Source organism: Hylobates moloch, unplaced genomic scaffold, assembly GCF_009828535.3.
Source record: "Hylobates moloch isolate HMO894 unplaced genomic scaffold, HMol_V3 SCAFFOLD_3, whole genome shotgun sequence".
NCBI lineage: Eukaryota > Metazoa > Chordata > Mammalia > Primates > Hylobatidae > Hylobates > Hylobates moloch.
In genome coordinates this window covers 134,981,666-135,005,721 of record NW_026652278.1, presented here as the reverse complement: position 1 = coordinate 135,005,721, position 24,056 = coordinate 134,981,666, and the positions used below count along the sequence as shown (strand labels likewise).

Sequence of the window (24,056 nt, the reverse complement as noted above, 5' to 3'; positions counted from 1 at the left end):
GGCAAAATCGGATGACTAGTAGTTTGTTGGGAATGTTTTAAAAGTTAATGAATGCAGCATCACTTGTTTGATATATGCTGAGTGATTATTCCCATTGGGTATGATGATCTTCTCCTTGCTCCTCTGTATGGAGCCTGCCTTTACCAACATTCCATCATGTGTAGAGGCACAGAGAATAATGGTGCCCATCCTGGAGGGCATGGAGAACCTACCCCAGATTTATGCAAAGAAAGACATGGCCCTGAGATGTAGTTATTGAGGTGAGCTTCAGCTACTGCATTCTTCAGGTTGGGAGAGACTCACAGAAAATGCAGGTGCCCCACTGAGTCCCTATGTAATGGAAGCAAAGGTCACTTCGCCACTGACAGGCTGTGTGACTTAGTTTAGTTAACTTCTCTTGAAGCTGCAGTCCCCACAGATTACAAATGGTTTTGATGCCATTTTAATGTTTTGTTTTCCATATTCTGTTTTGTTTTGTTTTACTTGTAGTCTCCCTGGAGCATGTTCTTCCAAGAGCCCACTGGTGACCCAATTAGAGCAAAGCCTCTAGATAGGCTTTACTGAAGTACATCAATGCTAAACATTTGCAAGCAACCTGATTCAAGGCATTCATGGTGTGACACATGGGGTTTAAGATCTTTTGTTTCTCCACCTGGTAGAGAAAAAATAACTCCCACAAAGATCAGGTTAGATAGCTGGTCTTGGCTCCATTAGTTTGGGGGAATGGGGACTGCTGTTCTAGCGCTTCCTGGTTCATGAGGTGAGAACTTTTCCTATCTGTTCCCAGTAACTTCTGAAAGCTGGATGTGTCTTTTCTAAAAATGGACTCTCTCTCTGCCAAAGCACACTCACGATATTTGGACATACAGTCTCCCTTCTATGACCTATTTAATGCCATTTATTCTATGTACCTCAGGGCAGAGCCAGTTATTTATGAAGTGCAGCATGATGGAAAGTTGCCCTGAAGTGACAGGGGTATTTAAGAAGTCCTTCCCTATAGGACATACTTTTAGTTACAGTGGAATTAATTCGCAAGGTAAAATTTTTCTACTTAACTCCTGTAAGTCTCAATTTCTTATCTATAATTATAATAATTACTTACATTTATTGAGTGCTTACTGTGTACCAGGCACTATTCAAAGCCTTTTATGTGTAGCAATCTGTTTAATTTTTAGATAGCTGTATGAAGTGGGATCTATTACTATATAAAAATTAGAAATATGGCACATAACCAGCTTGCAGGGGTTTTTGATCACATATTTATGATCACATATTTGATCACATATTTATGATCACATAATGTAGGGCTTATGAAATAAGTGATCACATAATGTAGGGCTTATGAAAACCGTGGGCATAGCATACAGTTCATAGTTCCCACTTTCCTTCCCACTTAATGACAGGCTTGATGCAGCTCAGGTTTGAAGAATAAATTTGGATTAATGAGAGACTGAAGTAAAATATGGATAGTGAAATTGCCCTGTGAAAAGAAAATTTTGGTAATATAAATATTTGGCTAGAAATCAAATTTGAATTTTCTAAACAGAGCTTCCACTGACCTCTAATGAACTGGCATATTCTGAGGAAAGACGAAAGAAGTCATCCTACACTTGCACTGGTTTCTCCTGCCTGACACCTAGACTGCATAGTATGTCGATCACTACTTCTGATTCTCTTTCATTTTTCTATTCATTCATTCATTCAATCAATCAATCAACAAATACTTATTACATAGCTTCTATGTGCCAGTCCTTGGCATAAGCACTAAGTATTGATGGTGAACATTACATACTCCCTGCTCTCCTGTAGCTTAAAGCCAAACAGGGAAGACAGACACTAATCGACCTGTACATGAATAAATAATTACAGAGATTTTGCAACATGGTTTGAAGAGCATTTGAAAAATGCTTCCTGAAGAAATGAGACTTAAACTGGGAGGTAGAAGAGAACCAGAAAGGTGTGGCAACATTAACAATATGAGAGATGGTTATAGGAGTTTGCCAGATGAAGTTACTAATGACCTTAGTGCAAGTTTTTTTGGTGTGTCTAAGGTGGAAACCAGACTGGGAGTGTCCTAAAGAGACAATGAGTGAGAGGTGAAGAAATGGAGACAGTAATGAAATAAAAAAACCTTTTTAAGACATTTAATGGTGAAAAAGAGGTGAACGGAATATATGCTGAAGAGGGAGGGTCAGAGGACAAAAATATAAATATAGTAGTTTAGCTTTCTGTTATCTCAGCTGCCCACATCCATCTCTACTTCCAGTGAAAATAGCATAGAAAAAAAGGTACTTGTCCCAAAGTGAGTGAGTGTGCTTGAAAAAGAACCAATATATATAAAATATAATATAACGACTCACAATGAAACTTTACCTGTGTTTCAATTAAAAATGTATTTTAAATAATATTTTTCCAGATACACTGAACTAATACTGTATAATTAGACTAAACATATATTGATTCAAACTTATTATCTCAAAATTCTGTTATATGAACAAATCTGTGTGCTAATGGGGCACACTAACATTCAACTAAAGTGAATTGTATAGACCCATAGCATTTCACTGGATGATTAAATTAAATGTTTAGAGAGAAAATTAAATCTTTCAAGTTACTAGCAGATTATTCTTGCCCTGGAAATCAGCTGATGCCGTTGCTGCTGTGAATAAAACAGTCATTTGTAACACTGTAAAAAACTAAAAGAATAACTTGGGGATGACATTTAAAGATTTCTATTCCCCCTTGAAGCCATTTCTATCAATATAGTTTGTAGACATCTATTTTTACTGTCATCAAAAAGTCTCCCACATTCACATTTATTCTATAAGGAAGCACGTTACTATTACTACTACTTTGTTTATAGAAAAAGATTACTCTGCACTGTAACTAAATTGACTATTTTAAAACTTAAAAAATTAATAGGATTCTGTTAAGTACCTAACACTACATCCATAGTCATCTTCATCTGAAAGCCATGAAGAGCCTGATTCCAGGTGTTAAATGATTGAGCCACAGAAATTGATCCAAGTATTCTGCTACTGTTTCCTTTGACATCCTCCCCTCTGGCTATTGTCTACGAAGAAAGTAATTAGAAAACAGCATGTCTAATAAACTAACAGGCAAGTCACTGTTGATCAGATATGGAAACCACATTCTAAGAAAACGGAAGGAAGCCGAGCCACACACCTGATTGTGTTATGTGAGACCCAATGACAAAAAAAAAAAAAAAAACAGATTACAAGCTATTCAAGTTTGGGTGCTGATTTTCTTTTTCAAAACCTGAGCAGACGAAAAATGTCAGGGTTGTTTGGAAGCACTGAATTTCAAGATCCTGAATAAGCTTCTTCATCAGACAGACAGCTAGAAAATCCTATGTGCAAAATAGCTCCCACCAGCTTCTTTTATGTCCGAAGTGAGACTCAGTTTTTGGCTAGAAAATACACTCCTGTCAGCGGTAAGGAAGAGGAATGGTGTCTCTCCCCCTTTTCAGAAACACCATTCCCTGGATGAATGGACAACAGGAGCGCAATCTCACAGACGCAGGACTGACCCGAGTACAGTCACCGTCTCTCTCCCAACCCTGAGGGACAATCCCTTTGTGGCACCCGGGGAAGAGAGTATCCAGACAGCTGGTCGGAGTCTGGCAGCGCGGGCAGCAGTGCGGCGGCCAAGGCTCCGGGCGCGAAGGTGTGTAAGGTAGGCTGGGTGAAGTGCCCAGGAGCGGAGGGGAGAGCGCTGCACCCTCGCTAAGTCTCGCCGCGCTGGGCGCGTATCTGGGGTCCCCAGAAGCCAGCAGAGAGAGACTTGGGGCCGGGGCTGAGCAGGAAGTGGGCAGAACCCCTTCTCCCGCTGCCGTTAACCTGCAGCTGCCGTTACCTGCAGCAGCCGAAGCGCAGCCGCTGGCTCTTGCTGGATCCGCGCGTCGGCTACCGACTGGACAGCAGCTACTGCCTCCATTGCCTGCACCTGCGGCTCAGCGGATCCCTCTTTGCACAGGGCACCCCACCCCGGGAATCCCAAGGCCAGGAGCCATCCGTGGCCATGGCAGGGGCTTCTCGGCACCCGACTGGGACGCCCCGGCAGCTCCTTGTGGCGCTTGCCTGCCTGCTCTTGAGTCGCCCCGCGCTGCAGGGACGGGCATCCTCGCTTGGGACCGAGGCCGACCCGGAGCTTTACCTGCCCGGCAGGGGTGCGCTTGACGGCACTCGCCCCCACGGCCCCAGCGTGCTGATTGCCAACCCTGGACTCCGGGTGCCCCTGGGTCGTTCCCTTTGGCTCGACCCGCTCCGGGATCTGGTGATTGGAGTGCAGCCGGGGGACCGGTGCGAAGTCACGGTACTGGACGCCCTGCCGCGGCTCAAGGGCGCGCTCTCCCCGCGCCGCTTCCCCTGCACCTTCGGGCCCCGCCAAGTCCAGTACACTCACTTCGGCTCCCACAGCCCCGGACGCGCCCGGGTGCTGCTGCAGCTGCGCTACGACGCCCCGACTCACACGCTGGTGCTGCCCTTCACGCTGGCGGTGGACTTGGTCTTCTCCCAGCTGGAGCTGGTGACGCGCAACAGGCCTTTGGTAGTGGAGAAGCTGCGGGGCTGGAGCCGCGCCATCGACAGGAGAGTGCTGGACTTCGCCTCCTTGAAGTCTGGAGCTACGGCCACCCGCAGGTGCCGGCTCACCCCACTTCCTCACGAGGACGGCCCCCTGCCCAAGTACGGGCGCTTGGAGGACGCAGTGGGGGCCCCTTTCCCCAGGGGCAAGGGCGTAGACTGTGAGGCTTTCCTCCGGGCTGGGGTGCGCTATCAGCACACCGCCACATCCTCGCCCAACCGGGACTACGTGCCCATGATGGTGGAGCTGCTGGGGCCTGAGGGCCAAGACGCTGGGTCCGCGGGTGTGCTGGTCCGCGAGCACTTCCAGCTGCTGGTGAGGATCCGCGAGGGAGCCGAGAACACACCGCCCAGGCCCAGCTTCATGGCCACGATGATAATGGAGGTGGATCCATTGGTGCTGACAGCCCTGACGCCTGACGCACTGGCCGCGGAGGACGTCGAGTCAGACCCTGGTGACCTGGTGTTCAACATTCTCAACGCCCCCACTCCACCACCAGGGCACCAGGGGCAACAGGGCTACGTGGTCAGCACCGACGACCCTCTAGGGCTTCCAGTCTCCTTCTTTACCCAGCAGGAGCTGCGGGAGCTGAAGATTGCCTATCAGCCCCCTACAGAGAATTCCCACGGGGAGCGCCTCTTTCAGCTGGAGCTGGAGGTGGTGGACGGAGACGGAGCCGCCTCAGACCCCTTTGCCTTCACGGTGACAGTGAAATCCATGAATACTCTGGTCCCAGTGGCTAGCCATAACAGGGGACTTGTGCTTTTTGAAGGTCAGTCAAGGCCCTTGTCCAGCACCCACAGCGTTCCTATCAGTGATAAAGATAACCTGGAAGAGGTGAAAATGGCTGCAGTCCGGGGCTTGAGACATGGGCAGCTGGTGGTGTTTGGGGCACCTGCTGGGTGCAAGTATTTCACACCAGCGGACCTGGCAGCAGGGCGAGTGGTGTATCAGCATGATGGCAGCAACACCTACAGTGACAACATCATCTTCCGGATGGAGGACAGGCACCACCAAGTGGAATTCCTCTTTCCCCTCACCATCCTACCTGTGGATGATGAACCACCAATGGTCAATACTAACACAGGACTCTCACTGACTGAAGGGCAGGTGGTCCAGATCTCTCCCTTTGTACTGAGTGCTACTGATATTGACTCTGAGGACTCAACCATCCACTTTGTGCTGGAGAACCAGCCCCTAAAAGGAAATGAGGAAGAGCCTCAGTGGGAGTTGGCCCCTGGTTCCTCCCACCCAGGCCACTACCTGGGGGACCTGTTGCTGCGGCAGGCTGAACTATCTCTCTCCACTGAAGATGAAGACTGGCACTACATGGAAAAGGAAGGGCTTTATGAGAAAGTGGTGACTGAGTGGCTACAGAGAGACATAATGGAAGGGAGACTCTTCTACCGCCATCTTGGACCACACTGCCCTCAATCTGTAATGGTCCAGCTGGCTTTCCATGTGCAGGATGACCATGACCCACCCAATCTCTCCAAGCAGCACATTTTCACCATCAAGGTCCAACCAGTGGATATACTGAGTCCACAGCTGTATCCAGGAACTGCACTAGAAATGACTGTACAAGAATACCAACTCACTCACTTCCAGAAGAATTTCCTCCGATACATTGATCAGGACTCTGATGACCAGAACCTATGGTACACCCTACTGACACTCCCGACTGACACAGATGGCAACCACCAAGTCCGGGCTGGAGAAATTGTGCTCACTGATTCACCAGACACACTCATCATGCACTTCACCCAAGCCCAGGTAAATCAGCATAAAGTTGCCTACCAGCCTCCACAGAAGTTGGGTATCGCACCACGGGTTGTGCAGTTTACTTACCAGGTGGAAGATGCTGCAGGCAATAGTGTGCCAGGCACATTCACATTATTCCTGCAACCTGTGGACAACCAGCCCCCAGAAGTCACCAACAGAAGCTTTACTGTCTTAGAGGGAGGCAGCTTTAACCTCAGCAGTAATGAGCTGCATGTTACAGACCCAGACACAGACACTGACCAAATTGTCTTCATATTAGTCCGGGGTCCCCAACATGGACACTTGCAGTACTTTAAAAAATGTATGGTCCCAGGGGAATCTTTCATGCAAGCTGATATTATTAATGGGAGTGTCTCTTACCAGCATGGCAGAGACCAGACTGCCAGTGACACTTTCCATTTGGAAGTAAGTGATGGGGTGCACCATATACCCATCACTGTCCCAATTTCTGTGCATCCCAATGTGGCTAACAGAAGTCCTAGGATCTCTCTCAGAAGCAGTTCATTATTGGATGTTTCTATAGATGTACTAGAGAATAAAGCCACTGAAATTACCATGGGTGTCATCCATGGCAAAAGGAAGGATGTAGGTGACTTGATGCTGTCTTTCATTGTAAAAGACAGCCCCAAACTGGGCACTATTCTGGTAAATGGTTTGCCCACAGAACGATTCACCCAAGAGGATCTCATCAATGGGAGAGTAGCCTATGTCCACACTGGAGGTGAAGTTGGTTTTCAAAAGCAGCATGATGCCTTCAGCCTCATCCTCTCCAACGATTCTTACCAATGGGTAGTGGGGAATAGCATAATAGAGAGAGTACATGTACAAGTAACTGTGCTGCCTGTGGACAATGTGGGACCCAAGGTCTTGGTGGGGGAGTGCTTCATTGTCTATGAAGGTGAGAAGAACTCCTTGACCTTACAACATCTCCATGTTGAAGATGTGGACACACCTCAAGATGAACTCCTCTGCACAGTGACTAGTCAGCCAGCCTCTGGCTACCTGGAAAAGATTGCACCAGCTCCTGGTTCAAAAATGTCCCAGTCTGGTAGCCCCATCAGTGCTTTCTCCCTCAGAGATGTCAAAGTGAGGCATATCAATTATGTACAGAGTATTCACAAGGGAGTGGAGCCACAAGAGGATCAATTCACCTTTTATTGCTCTGATGGCATCAACTTCTCCCCAAATGTCTTCTTCCCCATAATCATCCTGCCCACCAATGATGAGCAGCCTAAACTTTTTGCCAATGAGTTTGAGGTACTAGAGGGGATGAGCCTGGTCATAGACACTCAGCTGCTTAACGGAGCAGATGCTGACCTGCCACCGAATGAGCTCCACTTTCAACTCACAGCCCTCCCTCGGCATGGACGAATCATGCAACAGCTGGCTACAGGCAGCCAGCCCACCCACAGCTTCACCCTCAAGGAGATCCAGGAGGCCTCCACCATTGTGTATCAGCATGATGACTCAGAGACCAAAGAGGACAGTTTTGAGGTCTGGCTGAGTGACGGCAAGCACACAACCCACAAGAAGGTAACCATTGTAGTGACCCTAGTGGATGATGAAACTCCTCAGCTGACTGTCAACAATGGGCTGAAGGTAGAGAAAGGACACTCTGAGATCATCACAAATAGGATCCTCAAGGCCACAGATCTTGACTCAGATGATAAGAGCCTCAGTTTTGTCCTCCATTCTGGGCCTCAACAAGGGCTTCTACAGAGGCTGAGAAAACCCAGAGGAGAAGTGAAGAACAATCTTACTCTGGGAATGAACTTTACCCAGGATGAGATTAACAGAGGCCTCATCTGCTATATCCACACAGGCCAAGAAGGGATTGTTGACATTATCAAGTTTGATGTTACTGATGGAGTTAACACTTTGACAGACCACTACTTCAATGTCACCATTGGCTACTTAGACAGGGTCTTCCCTGAGGTAATCAGCAAAAGGATCACCTTGACAGAAGGTGCCAGAGTGACCCTTACCAACAATCTGCTTAGCAACAGTGACATCAACAGCTCTCATGAACATCACTTTAGCATTACACGGGCTCCAAGCCTGGGTCACTTAGAAAGTTCTGACCATGCTGGGGAACCCATTGCCTCTTTCACTCAGCTTCAATTGGCTAGCAACAAAATATCCTATGTCCATACTTCAAATGATGAGAAAAAGATGGACAGCTTTGAGTTTCAAGTGATCAACGAACTCTACCCTGTGTTCAGAACCTTCAGGATCTTCATCACTGATGTGGATAATAAGAAACCTATCTTGACCATCCATAGACTAACACTACAGAAAGAGGATAGCCAACTGATCACTCTCCTTGAGTTGACAGTGGAAGACAAGGATACCCCAGATGATCTTATTCTCTTTACCATCACCCAGGTCCCCATGCATGGCAAGATTTTGTACAATGGTAGCCGTCCTGTGACCACTTTCACCAAGCAAGACCTGAACAAGAACCTGATTAGCTACAAGCATGACGGCAGTGAGACCAGTGAAGATAGTTTCTCCTTGACTGTGACAGATGGCACTCACACTGATTTCTATGTCCTACCAGACACTGCCCTGGCGACACACAAACCTCAAGTAATGAGGGTCCAGATAAGATCATTAGACAATAGGCTTCCCCAGATTACTATCAACAGGGGTGCCCCAGCCTTGAAGCGCCTTCACACTGGACATATGGGCTTCCTGATTACCAGCAAGTCTCTGAAGGCAGAAGATCAGGACAGTCCCCACAGGCTTCTGAAGTATAAAGTGACCAGAGGACCAGAGCATGGCTTCATTATCAAAACTGGCCTTGGAAACCAGAGCACTCGAGTGTTTACCCAAGGTTAGTATGCATTCTTCCCTGACTATTCTGTCCCTCTCCTTCATTGGATCAGATCTCTCAGCTTTGTGTAAAATTGTCCTGATCTCAACCATTTGCAGTAAGATTCTTGTTCTAATAAAATACAGTGAAGCGTGAAACTATTCTAAAAATAAAAAAGGCAACAAGTCCTTTTTCATCAATTTCATCAGAATGCCCATTTAACAGAAACTCACAGATATTTCATAAAGTTGTAGTTATACCTTAAAACTACTAAACGCAGGAGGACAGCTTCTGCTTCTGAAATATTATAAGATAACACTATATTAATTCTGATAATATCAGATTGATTTTGAATTTTAAGAATGACATATAGAAATCATTTGCATAGTTATTAGTAAGTCCAGATTTCTGAAGATGTTTGGTATCTAGATTTTGGATATAAATTCCTACACTGTTCATTTTTATTATACTATTCAAATGTAATTTCTACGTCTAATAAAAGCACAGAACTATGTTTGCCTGAGATTATTTTTTCTTTTATATTTGGTGTCACTACTAATAATGAGCTAGAGGCAGGTCCCTCTACTTTCCCAGGTGATGTGATACCCGCTGGCTTTTAAATGCTCTTTATGTAGTCATAACTTATTTAGATAGCTCTGTGCATGAAATTTCCCACACATGATACATGTAAACCTAGATGCAAACTCAGAGGAAAACTTACAGATGTTTAAAAAATAGTTTGGTTACATTTTCAGAATTGCTTCTAAAGCAAATGAAATCATGTGTGGTTCTCCATGGTATGTGTATACCTATGTAACAAACCTGCACGTTATGCACACATATCCCAGAACTTAAAGTATAACAACAACAACAAAAAAGAAATAATGCAATCACAACAGTGATAACATTTTCAAATATTAAACTTATATAAACTTTAATAAAATCATATGTGGTTCTATAAGAATTATTCTATAAACAAACACCCCTGAAAGCAAACTGTTTTTAAAATACTAATAATTACCAATATAAAAACATAATTATAGACCTTCATAACAAATTATTACCCAAGAGAATAGCCAATAGAAAAAAAAATCATGATTTTATTCTCATTTTCTTTTTTCTTAGGGTGCAGTAATTATTCTTGTTTAAATTCATTTTAACAAGTAGTTCATGAGTATCCACAGTTATGTCAAGCTCTATACTTGTGCAAAAGATTCAAAACCAGATAGACCTGGCTCTCCATAGAGGGCCAGGATGTTGTAAAGCAGACGTAACTAGAATGCCCTCCTTGCTGGGCTTCAGCACCCAGAGAACATGCACGTAGTAGCACTGTGACAAAGTCAGGGTTTCTTAACTTTTATTTCAGGTTTGGAGGTACATGTGAAGGTTTGTTACATACTTAAACTCATGTCATGCTGGTCTGTTGTACAGATTATTTCATCACCTCAGTATTTAAGCCCGGTACCCAGTAGTTATCTTTTCTGCTCTGCTCCTTCCTCCTACCCTCCACCCTCAAGAAAACACCACTGTTCCTTTCATTGTATTTGTGAATTCTTATCACTTAGCTCCCATTTATAAGTGAGAATATGCAGTATTTGGTTTCCTGTTCCTGAATTAGTTTGTGAAGGATAATAGCCTCCAGCTCTATCCATGTTCCTGAAAAAACAACAACAACAACAAGAACAACAAAAGACATGATCTAGTCTTTAATGGCTGCATAGTATTCCATAGCGTATATGTAATATATTTTCTTTATTCAAGATGTCATTGATGGACATTTAGGTTGATTCAATGTCTTTGCTATCATGAGTAGTGCTGCAATGAACATTTGCATGCATGTGTCTTTATGATAGAATGATTTATATTTTGGGGGTGTATACCCAGTAATGGGACTGCTGGGTTGAATGACAGTTCTGTTTTTAGCTCTCTGAGGAATCATCACACTGCTTTCCACAATGGCTGAACTAATTTACACTCCTACCAACAATGTATAGTGTTCCTTTTTCTCTACAATCTCACCCAGCATCTGTTATTTTTTGGCTTTTTAATAATCACCAGTCTGACTGGGGTGAGATGGTACCTCATTGTGACAAAATTTCAAACTAAAGTTTTATTTTTGACATTGTAGCTTTAAGAAGAAGGTTCATGTTCACTCAATCATTATTTTCAAATCTATTAATTGGAGTACTTCTATGCCTAATTAAAACTTTGAAGTTGTTAACATACTCATTTTCATTTGTGACTTTGTGTGATGGTTGCTTTTTTTTTTTTAGCTGACATTGATGAGATGAAGATATCCTATGTCTTGAATGAGGGCAGCAACGCATCAAAGGACATCTTCTATTTCTCTGTTGAAGACAATGGTAAGTCATAATAAACCCTTCAAAAGGATTCATGGTTAACTAAAATCAACGTAAAATTGGAAAAAAATTAAATAATTTCTGGGCAAGTATAGGCATCATGTAAGCAAGTAATCACAATCAACAATGTCATAATACAAACAAATTAATTCTTTTTGTTTCACTAATGGTCCTGTGCCAAACAATTCTTGATAAATAACTTTTTAGGAAGAAAAAGCAATGAGGAGTTTGTGAAATGTGAAGTATTTTATCTGATCTGGATCATGTGTGACATCATATAGGCAAGTGAATCTTACCTTGAAGAGATTCTGTGAATCTAGCTAGTGGTTTCTATCATTCTGAAACAGATTAGAAAATACATCTTCAGGTTTTGTTGGGATTTTTATTTGCAGAACTGAATCTTATGGCTCCCTGACCTTAGACTTGAAATCTTTCTGGATGGGGTAAATATATATATATATATACTTCTCCCAGCATAGAGGAAAGCTTACTTAAAAACTGCGTTTATGCTGCAGCTTGGTCTGTCTACTATTAACTTCAAAGTAGAATAATGGGCAGCATCTCGTTAACAGAAGCCACTTTCTTTACACACCTAGGGAGTCAATGATTATGTGGTCAGAAGAAAAATCATTTTGCAGTATGACAGGATAATAGCAGAAATTATCTCTGTGTGCTGCTTGCCACTCAGTAACCTCTTTCAGTACAAATCATTACTCATTCCCAGTAAGTAACCTGCATTTTCTGCCTAAATCATGTGTAATCAGTCAGGAACTGAATTTATTGTAAAGTAGTCCTATATGAGAGGCCATATGGTATACTGACTGGGTTTGAATCCCAATTTGTCCCGTGTGACCTTGAGTAAGTGACCTTGTCCTCTTCATTCATTCCCCCATGTATAAAGTGGTGGTCTTCATACCTATGTCAAAGAGTTGCTAAGAGGATTCACTAAGATCATGAATGTAAAGCACTTCATAAAAAGTAGGTGCTTTCACCTGATTCTTGTTCTTTTTAAAAAAATTAATTTAAAGATAGGTGCCCATTAACTAGGTACTTTCTCCCCTTCTGATGAGACTAACTACAGTTGAAACTACTGATCCCTCCTATCCATTTTCTCCCTTAAAGTTTAAAATCAAATCTTCCTTCCCTTTCCCAAGTTCTCAAGAACCACAAGTTACTAAAAAAGATGAATTTATGCCTTTAGGCAGGTTCATAAATAAATGTAAGACAAATATTTTATATTGAATATTTTCCTTTCTGTTTTTGAAAAGAATGTCACTCTAAAAAGATGTACCTCTGACTCTGACACTATGTTTTGTGGACAACGTTACAAACAAATGACACTGTAAGGTGAATTTTATGTAGCTATCATGTTTTAACTTTTTTCTGTGAGCTAGCCAGTCCCTAAAGACATTATGACTTTTGATCCTCACTACAAAATAAAAAGTAAATGTTATGATGCCCATTTTAAAATGAAGACACCATGGTTGAATAACTTGCCTGAAGTTATACAAGTAATAGGCAAGTAAACTGGAATCAAATCCAGGTCTTGCCAGTTCCAAAGCTAGGGCTCTTAACTGGTAATGCTACATTCACCCTGCTTTGGGAAGCTGAAGCCATGGACAAAAGTCAGAGAACAGGGCCAAGACTACACTTCTTAACCTGACAAAGAAGCACCTTGAGAATTAAAATGATAAGAATGATCAAACAGAGTCCAAAATATTTGAGGATACATTTGTTCATAGCTGTATCTTAAAGTACATATACATAAACTAATTAAATATTTGCACATTCATTTATCCAGTGGATTTTTTACCCTTAGATCCAGGGACAAACTGGAATTTTTAAAAATTATTTCTTTAAAGATTTTTTATAGAAACAGGGTCCCTCTATGTTGCCCAGGCTGGAATACAGTGGCTATTCACAGGTGCAATCATAGTGCACTGCAGCCTCGAACTCTAGGCCTCAAGTTAGTCCTCCCACATCCACCTCTGGTACTACAGGCATGTGCTGCCATGCCCAATGAGTGAATTTTTCAGCTGCCTTCTATGTACCATGCATGGAGCTAAGATCCATGTCTGCTGATGATGGGCATTCCTGGAACAGCTGATAAAGGACTCACTTTAAACATTCTTTTATCTGTTATTTTGAAATATTATGAATCCATTGCTTTACAGTAGCTGACTTAATCTTTTTTCTTTCAAAATGCCCTCACTTTAAAAAGATTTCCTAAATGGAATGTTGAAAATTTCCATTTGATCTACTAATAATTTTTTTTCCTAATAGCACATAGCACTAAAAGAAGGTATTATACCCTTCTAGAAAAAGATCTTTCACCATCGGGCTGAAGTAGATATTGTTGTTGTTGTTTCCCATACCAATATTCAAACTGTTAAAAGAAGACCCTGTCCTGCCTCCAGAACTGGACATTAGGTGTATGCTGCAGCTTAGTTCAGGGGCCTTAAGAATGGAAATACTGGCAAAAATAACTCTAGTGCTCCAACTTTACTAAAGTCTCAAGAGTGATACCATGAAGGCTTCTAATTAATAGGCTCTGGACCCAGGCTGTCTGTGTCCAAATCCCACCTCAACTCTTGTAGTCTTGCATCTTTGAGAAACTGCCTGTGCTTTAGTTTGCTCATCTATGAGCTGGAGATAATGATGGCATGTGCCCCTTAGATTTATTATGAGGATTTTATTAGTTTCCTATTGCTGCTGTAACAAATTACCACGAACTTAGTGGCTTGAACCAACGCAAATCTGTCATCTTACAGTTCTGGAGTTCAGAAATCCAAAATGGTCCTTACTGGAATAAAATCACGGTTTTGACAAGGCTGCATTTTCTTTTCTTTTTTAAAAAATTTTTCCTAAGTTTTTAGGGGTACAGGTGGTGTTTGGTTACATGAGTAAGTTCTTTGGTGGTGATTTGTGAGATTTTCATGTATCCATCAACCAAGCAGTATACACTATTTTTTGCCTCCCTCCTACTCTTCCCCCCAAGTCCCCAAAGTCCATTGCGTCATTCTTATGCCTTTGCGTCCTCCTATCTTAGCTCTCACATATCAGTGAGAACATACGATGTCTGGTTTTCCATTCCTGAGTTAATTCATTTAGAATAATAGTCTCCAATCCCATCCAGGTCACTGCAAATGCTGTTAATTCATTGTTTTTATGGCTGCACAGTATTCCATCGTATATATATACCACAGTTTCTTTATCCACTCGTTTATTGATGGGCATTTGGGTTGGTTCCACGATTTTGAAATTGTGAATTGTGCTGCTATAAACATGCGTGTGCAAGTATCTTTTTCAAATAATGACTTCTTTTCCTCTGGGTAGATACCTAGTAGTAGGATTGCTGGATCAAATGGTAGTTCTCCTTCTAGCTCTTTAAGGAGTCTCCACACTGTTTTCTGTAGTGGCTGTACTAGTTTACATTCCCACCGGCAGTGTAGAAGTGTTCCCTGATTAACAAACACATCCACGCCAAAATCTACTGTTTTTTTATTTTTTATTTTTTTTTTTTTGATTATTGCCATTCTTGCAGGAGTGAGGTGGTATTTCATTGTGGTCTTGATTTACATTTCCCTGATTATTAGTGATGTTGGGCATTTTTTCATGTTTGTTGGTCATTTGTATATCTTCTTTTGAGAATTGTCTATTCATGTCCTTAGCACACTTTTTGATGGGATTGTTTGTTTTTTTCTTACTGATTTGTTTGAGTTCATTGTAAATTCTGGATATTAGTCCTTTGTCAGATATATACATTGTGAAGATTTTCTCCCACTCTGTGGGTTGTCTGTTTTCTCTGCTGACCGTTCCTTTTGCCATGCAAAAGCTCTTTCTTTTATTTAGGTCCTGGCTATTTATCTTTACTTTTATTGCATTTCCTTTTGGGATCTTGGTCATGAAATCCTAGGCTAAGCCAATGTCTAGAAGGGTTTTTCCAATGTTATAGAATTTTTATAGTTTCAGGTCTTAGGATTAAGTCCTTAATCCATCTTGAGTTGGTTTTTGTATAAGGTGAGAGATGAGGAGCCAGTTTCACTTGCCTATATGTGGCTAGCGAATTACCCCAGCACCATTTGTTGAAAAGGGTGTCCTTTCCCCACTGTATGTTTTTTGTTTGCTTTGTCGAAGATCAGTTGACTGGAAGTAGTTGGCTTTATTTATGGGTTTTCTGTTCTGTTCCATTGGTCTATGTGCTTATTTTTGTACCAGTATCATGCTGTATTAGTGACTATGGCCTTATAGTACAGTTTGAAATCAGATAGTGTGATGCCTCCAGGTTTGTTCTTTTTGCTTAGTCTTGCTTTGGCTATATGGGCTCCTTTTTGGTTCTATATGAGTTTTAGAATTGTTTTTCCTAATTCTGTGAATAATTATGGTGGTATTTTGATGGGAATTGCATTGAATTTGTAGATTGCTTTTGGCAATATGGTCATGTTCACAATATTGATTCTACCCATCCATGAGCATGGGATGTGTTTCCATTTGTTTGTATTGTCTATGATTTCTTTCAGTAGTGTTTTGTACTTTTCCTTGTAGAGGTCTTTTGACCCCTTGGTTAGGTATATTCCTAAGTATTTTATTTAATTAATTTATTTTTTGCAGCTATTTTAAAAGGGGTTGAGTTCTTGATTTGATTCTCCACTTGGTAGCTGCTGGTGTATAGAAGAGCTACTGATTTGTGTACTTTAATCTTGTATCCATAAACTCTATTGAATTCTTTTATCAGTTCTAGGAGCTTTCTGGAGGAGTCCTTAGGGTTTTCAAGGTAAATGATCATATCGTCAGCAAACAGTGACAGTTTGACTTCATCTTTACCGATTTGGATGCCCTTTATTTCTTTCTCTTGTCTGAGTTGCTCTGGCTAGGACTTCCAGTACTGTGTTGAAGAGGAGTGGTGAGAGTGGGCATCCTTGTCTTGTTCCAGTTCTCGAAGGGAATGATTTAAACTTTTGCCCATTCAGTATTACATTGGCTGTGGGTTTGTCATAGACGGCTTTTATTACATTAAGTTATGTCCCTTGAGTGCCAATTTTGCTGAGAGTTTTAATAATAAAGCGATGCTGGACTTTGTCAAATGCTCTTTCTGCATCTATTGAAATGATCATGTGATTTTTGGCTTTAATTCTGTTTATGTGGTGTATCACATTTATTGACTTGTGGATGTTAAACCATCCCTGCATCCCTGATATGAAACCCACTTGATCATGGTAGATTATCTTTTGATATATTGTTGGATTCAGTTAGCTAGTATTTGATTAAGGATTTTAGCATCTATGTCCATCAAGGACATTGGTCTGTAGTTTTCATTTTTGGTTATATCCTTTCCTGGTTTTGGTATTAGGGTGATGCTGGCTTCATAGAATGAATTAGGGAGGGTTCCGTTTTTCTCTATCTTGTGGAAGAGTGTCAAAATAATTGGTACCAATTCTTCTTTGAATGTCTGGTAGAATTCTGTTGTGAATCCATCTGGTCCTGGATTTTTTGTTGTTGGTGGTGGTGGTGGTGGTAATTTTTTAATTACCATTTCGATCTCACTGCTTGTTATTGGTCTGTTCGGGGCATCTAATTCTTCCTGATTTAAGCTAGGAGGGTTGTATTTTTCCAGGAATTTATCCATCTTTTCTAGGTTTTCTAGTTATGTGAGTAAAGGTGTTCGTAGCAGCCTTGAATGCTCTTTTGTATTTCAGTAGTGTCAGTTGTAATATCTCCTGTTTTGTTTCTTAGTGAGGTTATTTGGATTTTTTCTCTACTTTTCTTGGTTAGTCTTGCCAGTGGTCTATCAATTTTATTTATCTTTTCAAAGAACCAGCTTTTTTGTTTTATTTAACTTTTGTATTTTTTATTTGTTTGTTTCAATTTCATTTAGTTCTGCTCTGATCTTGGTTATTTCCTTTCTTTTGCCGGGTTTGGTTTTGGTTTGTTCTTGTTTCTCTAGTTCCATAAGGTGTGACCTTAGATTGTCTGTTTGTGCTTTCAGTCTTTTTGATGTAGGTGTTTAGGGCTATGAACTTTTCTCTTAGCACCGCCTTTGCTGTATCCCAGAGGTTTTGATAGGTTGTGTCATTATTGTCATTCGGTTCGAAGAATTTTTTAATTTCCATCTTGATTTTGTTTTTGACCCAATGCTCATTCACGAGCAGGTTATTTAATTTCCATGTATTTGCATGGTTTTGAAGGTTCCTTTGGGAGTTGATTTCCAGTTTTATTCCACTATGGTCTGAAAGAGTGCTTGATATAATTTTAATTTCCTTAAATTTATTCAGGCTCATTTTATGGCCTATCATATGATCTATCTTAAAGAAAGTTTCATGTGCTGTTGAATAGAATGTGTATTCTGTTATTGTTGGATAAAATGTTCTGTGTATATCTGTTAAGTCCATTTGTTCCGAGGTATAGTTTAAATCCACTGTTTCTTTGTTGACTTTCTGTCTTCGTGACCTGTCTATTGCCGTCAGTGGAGTATTGAAGTCCTTCACTATTATTGTGTTTCTGTCTACCACATTCCTTAGGTCTATTAGTAATTGCTTTATAAATTTGGGAGCTCCAGTGTTAGGTGCATATATGTTTAAGATTGTGATATTTTCCTGTTGGATAAGGCCTTTTACCATTATATAATATCTTTCTTTGTCTCTTCTAATGGCTGTTGCTTTAAAATTTGTTCTGTCTGATGTAAGAATTAGCTACCCCTGCTCGCTTTTGGTGTCCATTTGCATAAAATGTCTTTTTCCACCCCTTTACTCTAAGTTATGTGAGTCCTTATGTGCTAGCTGAGTCTCCTGAATGCAGCAGATAGTTGGTCTGTGAGTTCTTATCCATTCTGTGGCTCTGTATCATATATATAATTTAAGTTCTGGGGTACATGTGCAGAACATGCAGATTTGTTACATAGGTATACACATGCCATGGTTTGGTGCACCCATCAACCCATCATCTACATTAGGTATTTCTCCTAATGCCATCCCTCCCCCAGGCCCCCACCCCCCAACAGGCCCTGGTGTGTGATGTGTCCCCCACAGCTGTGTCCATGTGTTCTCATTGTTCAACTCCCACTTATTAATGAGAACATGCTGTGTTTGGTTTTCTGTTCTTGTGTTAGTTTGGACATGGATGAAGCTGGTTCTGTATCTTTTAAGTGGAGCATTTAGATCATTGACATTCAATGTAATTATTGAAATGTGAGGTACTATTGCAGTCATAGTGCACTTTGTTGCCTATGTACTTTGATTTTTTTGTTTTTTGCTTTTTAACCTGTATTTTTGTTTTATAGGTCCTGTGTGATTTATGCTTTAAAGAGGTTCTGTTTTGATGTGTTTCCAGGATTTGTTTAAGATTTAGAGGTCCTTTTAGCAGTTCCTATAGTGGTGGCTTGGTAATGATGAATTCCCACAGCACTTGTTCATCTGGAAAAGACTGTATCTTTCCTTCATATATGATGCTTACTTTTGCTGGATACAAAATCCTTGGTTGATAATTATTTTGTTTGAGGAGGCTGAAGATAGGCCCCCAATCCCTTCTAGCTTGTAGGATTTCTGCTGAGAAATCTGCTGTTAATCTGATAGGTTTTTCTTTATAGGTTACCTGGTGCTTCTGTCTCACAGCACTTAAGATTCTTTCCTTCATCTTTGGATAACCTGATGACAATGTGCCTAGGTGAAGATCTTTTTGCAGTGATTTTCCCAGGTGTTCTTTGTGCTTCTGGTATTTGGATGTCTAGGTCTCTAGCGAGGCTGGGGAAGTTTTTCTTGATTATTCCCCCAAAAATGTTTTTTAAATTTTTAGATTTCTCTTCTTCCTAGGGAACACCGATTATTCTTCGGTTTGTTCATTTAACGTAATCCCAGACTTCTTGGAGGCTTCGTTCATATTTTCTTATTCTTTTTTCTTTGTCTTTGTTAGCTTGGGTTAAAATTTGAAGATATTGTCTTTGAGCTCTGAGTTTCTTTCTTCTACTTGTTCAATACTGTTGCTGAGACTTCCCAGAGCATTTTGCATTTCTAAAAGTGTATACAAAGATTCATGAATTTTTGATGGTTTTTTCTTTAAGCTATCTATTTCCCTGAATATTTCTCCCTTCACTTCTTGTATCATTTTTTGGATTTCCTTGCATTGGGCTTTGCCTTCCTCTGGTCCCTCCCTGATTAGTTTAATAACTAACCTCCTGAATTCGTTTTCAGGTAAATCAGGGATTTCTTCTTGGTTTGGACCCATTGCTGATGAACTAGTGTGATTTTTGGGGGATGTTGAAGAGCTTTGTTTTGTCATATTACCAGGGTTGGTTTTCTGGTTCCTTCTCATTTGGGTAGCCTCTGTCAAAGGCAAGGTCTAAGGATGAAGGCTGCTGTTCAGATTCTTTTGTCCCACAGGGTGTTCCCTTGATGTAGTACTCTCTGCCTTTTACTATGGATGTGGCTTCTGTGAGCCAAACTGCAGTGATTATGTTCTCTCTTCTGGGCCTAGCCACCCAGCAAGTCTACCAGGCTCTGGGCTGGTACTGGGGGTTTTCTGCACAGAGTCCTGTGATGTGAACCATCTATGGGTCCCTCAGCCATGGATAGCAGTTCCTGTTGCAGTGGAAGTGGTTGGGGGTGCAATGGACTCCATGAGGGTCCTTAGCTTTGATGGTTTAATGCTCTGTTTTTGTGCAGTTGACCTCCTGCTAGGAGGTCACACTTTCCAGACAGCATCAGGTGTGGTAGTATGGGGAGGAACTGGCAGTGGGCAGGGTCCTAGAACTCCCAAGATGATATGCCCTTTGTCTTCCACTACCAGGGTAGGTAGGGAAGGACCATCATGTGAGGGAGGGGCTAAGTGTGTCAAAGCTCAGACTTTCCTTGGGTGAGTCTTGCCGCAGTTGCTGTGAGGGATGGGAGTGAGGTTCCCAGGTCACTGGAGTTGTGTACCTAGGAAGATTATGGCTGCCTCTGCTGAGTCACACAGGTTGTCAGGGAAGTGGGGGAAAGCCGGCAGTCACAGGCCTCAGCCAGCTCCCACGCAAACTGAAGGGCAGTTCTCACTTTCACCGTGCCTCCCACAACAGCCCCCAGACCATTTCCAGGCAGAGAACCACACAGGCTTGAAAACCTGCCCCAGGCTATCCGCCTCCCAGCTGGGAAAGAAAGGGGCTTGGTTCCTTCCCTGCCTGTGGAGTTCTGCAGACTGGATTTGCTCCCTCTCTGAGTTCTGGCCAGGAGGCTTCCCACCCTGTTCAAACTGTTACAAAGTTCAGCTAGAGATTTCCTTGTCCCTAAGTAGTTTTCCCCCTGCTCCTCTCCCATCGGATCCCTGTGATGCCAGGCAGGAATGGCCTGCTGGGGGAACCAGCGAGCTCCTAGGGCCTTTCTGCTGCTTCCTCTACCCCTGAATTTTGCTCAGCTCTCCAAATTGACTCAGCTGCAGGTAAAGTTGGAAACTTCTGCAAGCAGATCTTCAGCTTCTCCAATGGGGGTGTTTGTTTAGGAGAGGAGGGTCTCCCTTTACCACTTCCATAGTTGGGGCACTCACAGTTTGGGGGGGACTCTCCCAGGTCCTGCAGGAACAGTCTGCTTCCTTCAGAAGGTCTGTGAGTCCTCTGGGGATTGCTGGTTTGTTCTTGCAGTCGATCTGGAGCTAAACTTCACAATGCGAGCCCCTGCTTGCTCTGTCCAGAGCTGCAATCTAATCCTGCATCCCATCTGCCATGATCTCCCGCCTCTCTCCAGCCCAGTTTTTAAAACCTCAAGACTGCATGTTCTTGTGCGACTTTAGGGTAGAATCCATTTCCTGGCCTTTTCCAGCTTCTAGAGACTGCCCATTCCTCCATCTTCAAAGCCAGAAGTGGGTGAATCTTTCTCCTGCTGCATCACTCTGACACTCCCCTGCCTCCCTCTTTCACTTGTAAGGACCCTTGTGATACATTGGGCCTAGCCAGATAATCCAGCATAATCTCCCGGTCTCAAAAGCCTTCATTTAACCACATCTGAAAAGTCCCTTTTGCCATGCAATATATTCATAGATTCCAGGAATGAAGATGTGGATGTCTTTTGGGAAACGCTGAACCATTGTTCTCTACCACAAGTATTAAAGGAATCAACACACATAAGGCACTTAGAAGAGTGCCTGACACATAGTAAACACTCAATAAACACTATCTTTACAATTATCAGCTAATGTTAATGGTAAAGGGTAGTGACTACAAGTCCAGGTTCTTTGCATTTTGAACTAAAAATTGGACAAAACCCCCAGCAAAGCAAAGAAGGAATGAAGCAACAAAAGAACAAAAGCAGGGATTTATTAAAAATAAAAGTACACTCCACAGTGTGGGAGCAGACCCAAGCAGTGGCTCAAGGGCCCGGATACAGAATCTTCTTGGGTCCCAATACCCGCTGGAAGTTTCTCATTGGCCACTTCATGCTCACCTCATGTAACGGAAGTGGTAGCCTGCAATCAGTCTGATCGGTTGCAGACAGCAGCCATTCAGTGGGGGGAGTGAAGTTACAAAGTTACAAACCAGGACTCAACCGCACTCATTATGATTTGTTGCAGACAGCCAATCTCCCGTCTGCTGGGCAGAAAAGGTCAAAGGGAGTAGCCTCTGGTCCTTTTGTTACTTAGGCCTGGAAAATTAGGATTTTCCTTTCAATTTAGTTCTAGGAAGTTGGCGTGAAACAGCCTCAGGTCCCCTGCCTCCAGACCCTATTCTCTTGCCTCACTAGGATACCAAATTTTGTATTTTTCTTCTTCTAGCTGAAAAGAAGTTTATTAACGTATTCCTCTTTATATGAGGTCAACTTTTAGACTATTTTGGTGAATTAGTTAATTGGGATACTGCCTTAAACCCTTGGTTTCTCACCTCTTTTTCTCTGCCAACTTATAAACTGATTTTATATTTATTAGACGTCCAACAAGTAGACAAAAGAAGGAGAGGAAGTAAGTCAATCCACTGTTTTAGTCTTTGATGCTACTTACTGAGCTGATGCACAGTGAATATTTTACCTATCCACATCTTGTTGTCTCTATCAATTTTGCCTTTTTCTTTTTGTTCTGCTATAGTTAAATGAACTAACATATACCAAAAATGTACTATGATGCCTAGCATATATCAATTTCCCAATAAATACGAGTTTTCTTCTCTTCTCTTCTTTGCTCTCACATAGTTATGGACATAACCATACTGGTGTATAGAGTTTAACTGGCAATTTAAATGGAAATTTTTAACAATGTGGTGGATTTATGTATTTCATCAATTTCTGCAGTTTTTGAGTAATCCAGACTAAGGCTATTTCACCATAAGAGATCAGTCTACTTTTTAACATTAATGATAAATTTCATTATATTCAAGGTTACTATGAAAGCCACTGGCAGAATAGGGGATACAGTTCAGATTTCTAAAGCTCTGAACTGTGCCAATTAAGCATACTGTCAAGTTTATTAATCTTCCTTCCCTAGGTCATTATACTCATAGAATCATAGATTTGTATTGAAATTTTTCACATCTCTACTATATCTAACACTAAATGGGTCTCTTCCACTTACCATATAATAATATTACTCTAAACTTGTATAGCACTTAATATATCAATAAAGTGTTTTATAGGAGTTATTTCATTTGCTCCTTACCACAAATTTTAAGATGACAAAATGGCCTTAAGGAATAAAAATCATCTATACAAAGAACAATTTAGAGGAACCAAGTCAATTCCTTCTAATAAGCCATACTGAATAGCTAGCTATATGCAAGAAAGACTATTTTCATTTTGTGATGTAGTATAGATATTTAACTATCCTATTAAGACTAGAAACAGATTGTTCAATTTTCTCTCAAATGATTTGGTGTTTAAAGCTCATGTGATTAATATTATGCATTTTGATATTTAAATTTGACCTGATGGAATTTGACTTGCCTCATGGTCCATATGAATTCCAATTTTCTGTTTAGGTGGCTGTCCTTTTCAAGCAAATTATGAAAATAAATTAATAAGAGATTTAAAAATATTTATCAGGACAGTGACAGTGATAGAACCAACCAAGAGTTCAATTAATCTCTCCATGCAGTTAAAGTAATATCACACTTACTTAGAACATTAAACTCTTTAGAATACATATGATAATTCAAAAGCAAGTTAGAAATGTCTCTGGGTAGTCAAATTATGAGATCCATGGCCCAAAATTTTCACACCTGATTCAAAAATGCTTGAAGTCTGTTTGCTCTTATTTTTCAAACAACTCTAATTATATTTTAAATAAAAACAGTGGTAAGAAAAGTATAAGTGTGAAAGGCAAAGACAGTTACAAAATACAGACGAGGTAAAAATTAGCAGAGAAAGAATTCAAGAAGCAATGTAAATGTAGTGATGAGACAAAATGCCCAACATATTTCTATAGCTCCTTATAATAAAGAGGAATGCATAAGTGTGGTAAGTCTATAAAACAAGTCTATGGGCCTTAGAAGATGATAATAATAAACCCATATTTGTTTATATTGGAAAAGGTTCAGAATGTACTGTTAA

At 41.4% G+C, this 24,056-nt stretch overlaps 1 protein-coding gene across 1 annotated transcript in view; it reads left to right on the top strand.

Annotated features, from left to right (window-relative positions):
• Window positions 1-4,041: 4,041 nt before the first annotated feature.
• FREM3 (FRAS1 related extracellular matrix 3) overlaps window positions 4,042-24,056 on the top strand; it is a 116,222-nt gene continuing 96,207 nt past the window's right edge. The window contains exons 1-2 of the mRNA XM_032147758.1: window positions 4,042-9,223; window positions 11,476-11,565. Coding sequence (XP_032003649.1) covers window positions 4,042-9,223; window positions 11,476-11,565 — 5,272 coding nt within the window. The remainder of the gene's footprint in view (window positions 9,224-11,475; window positions 11,566-24,056) is intronic.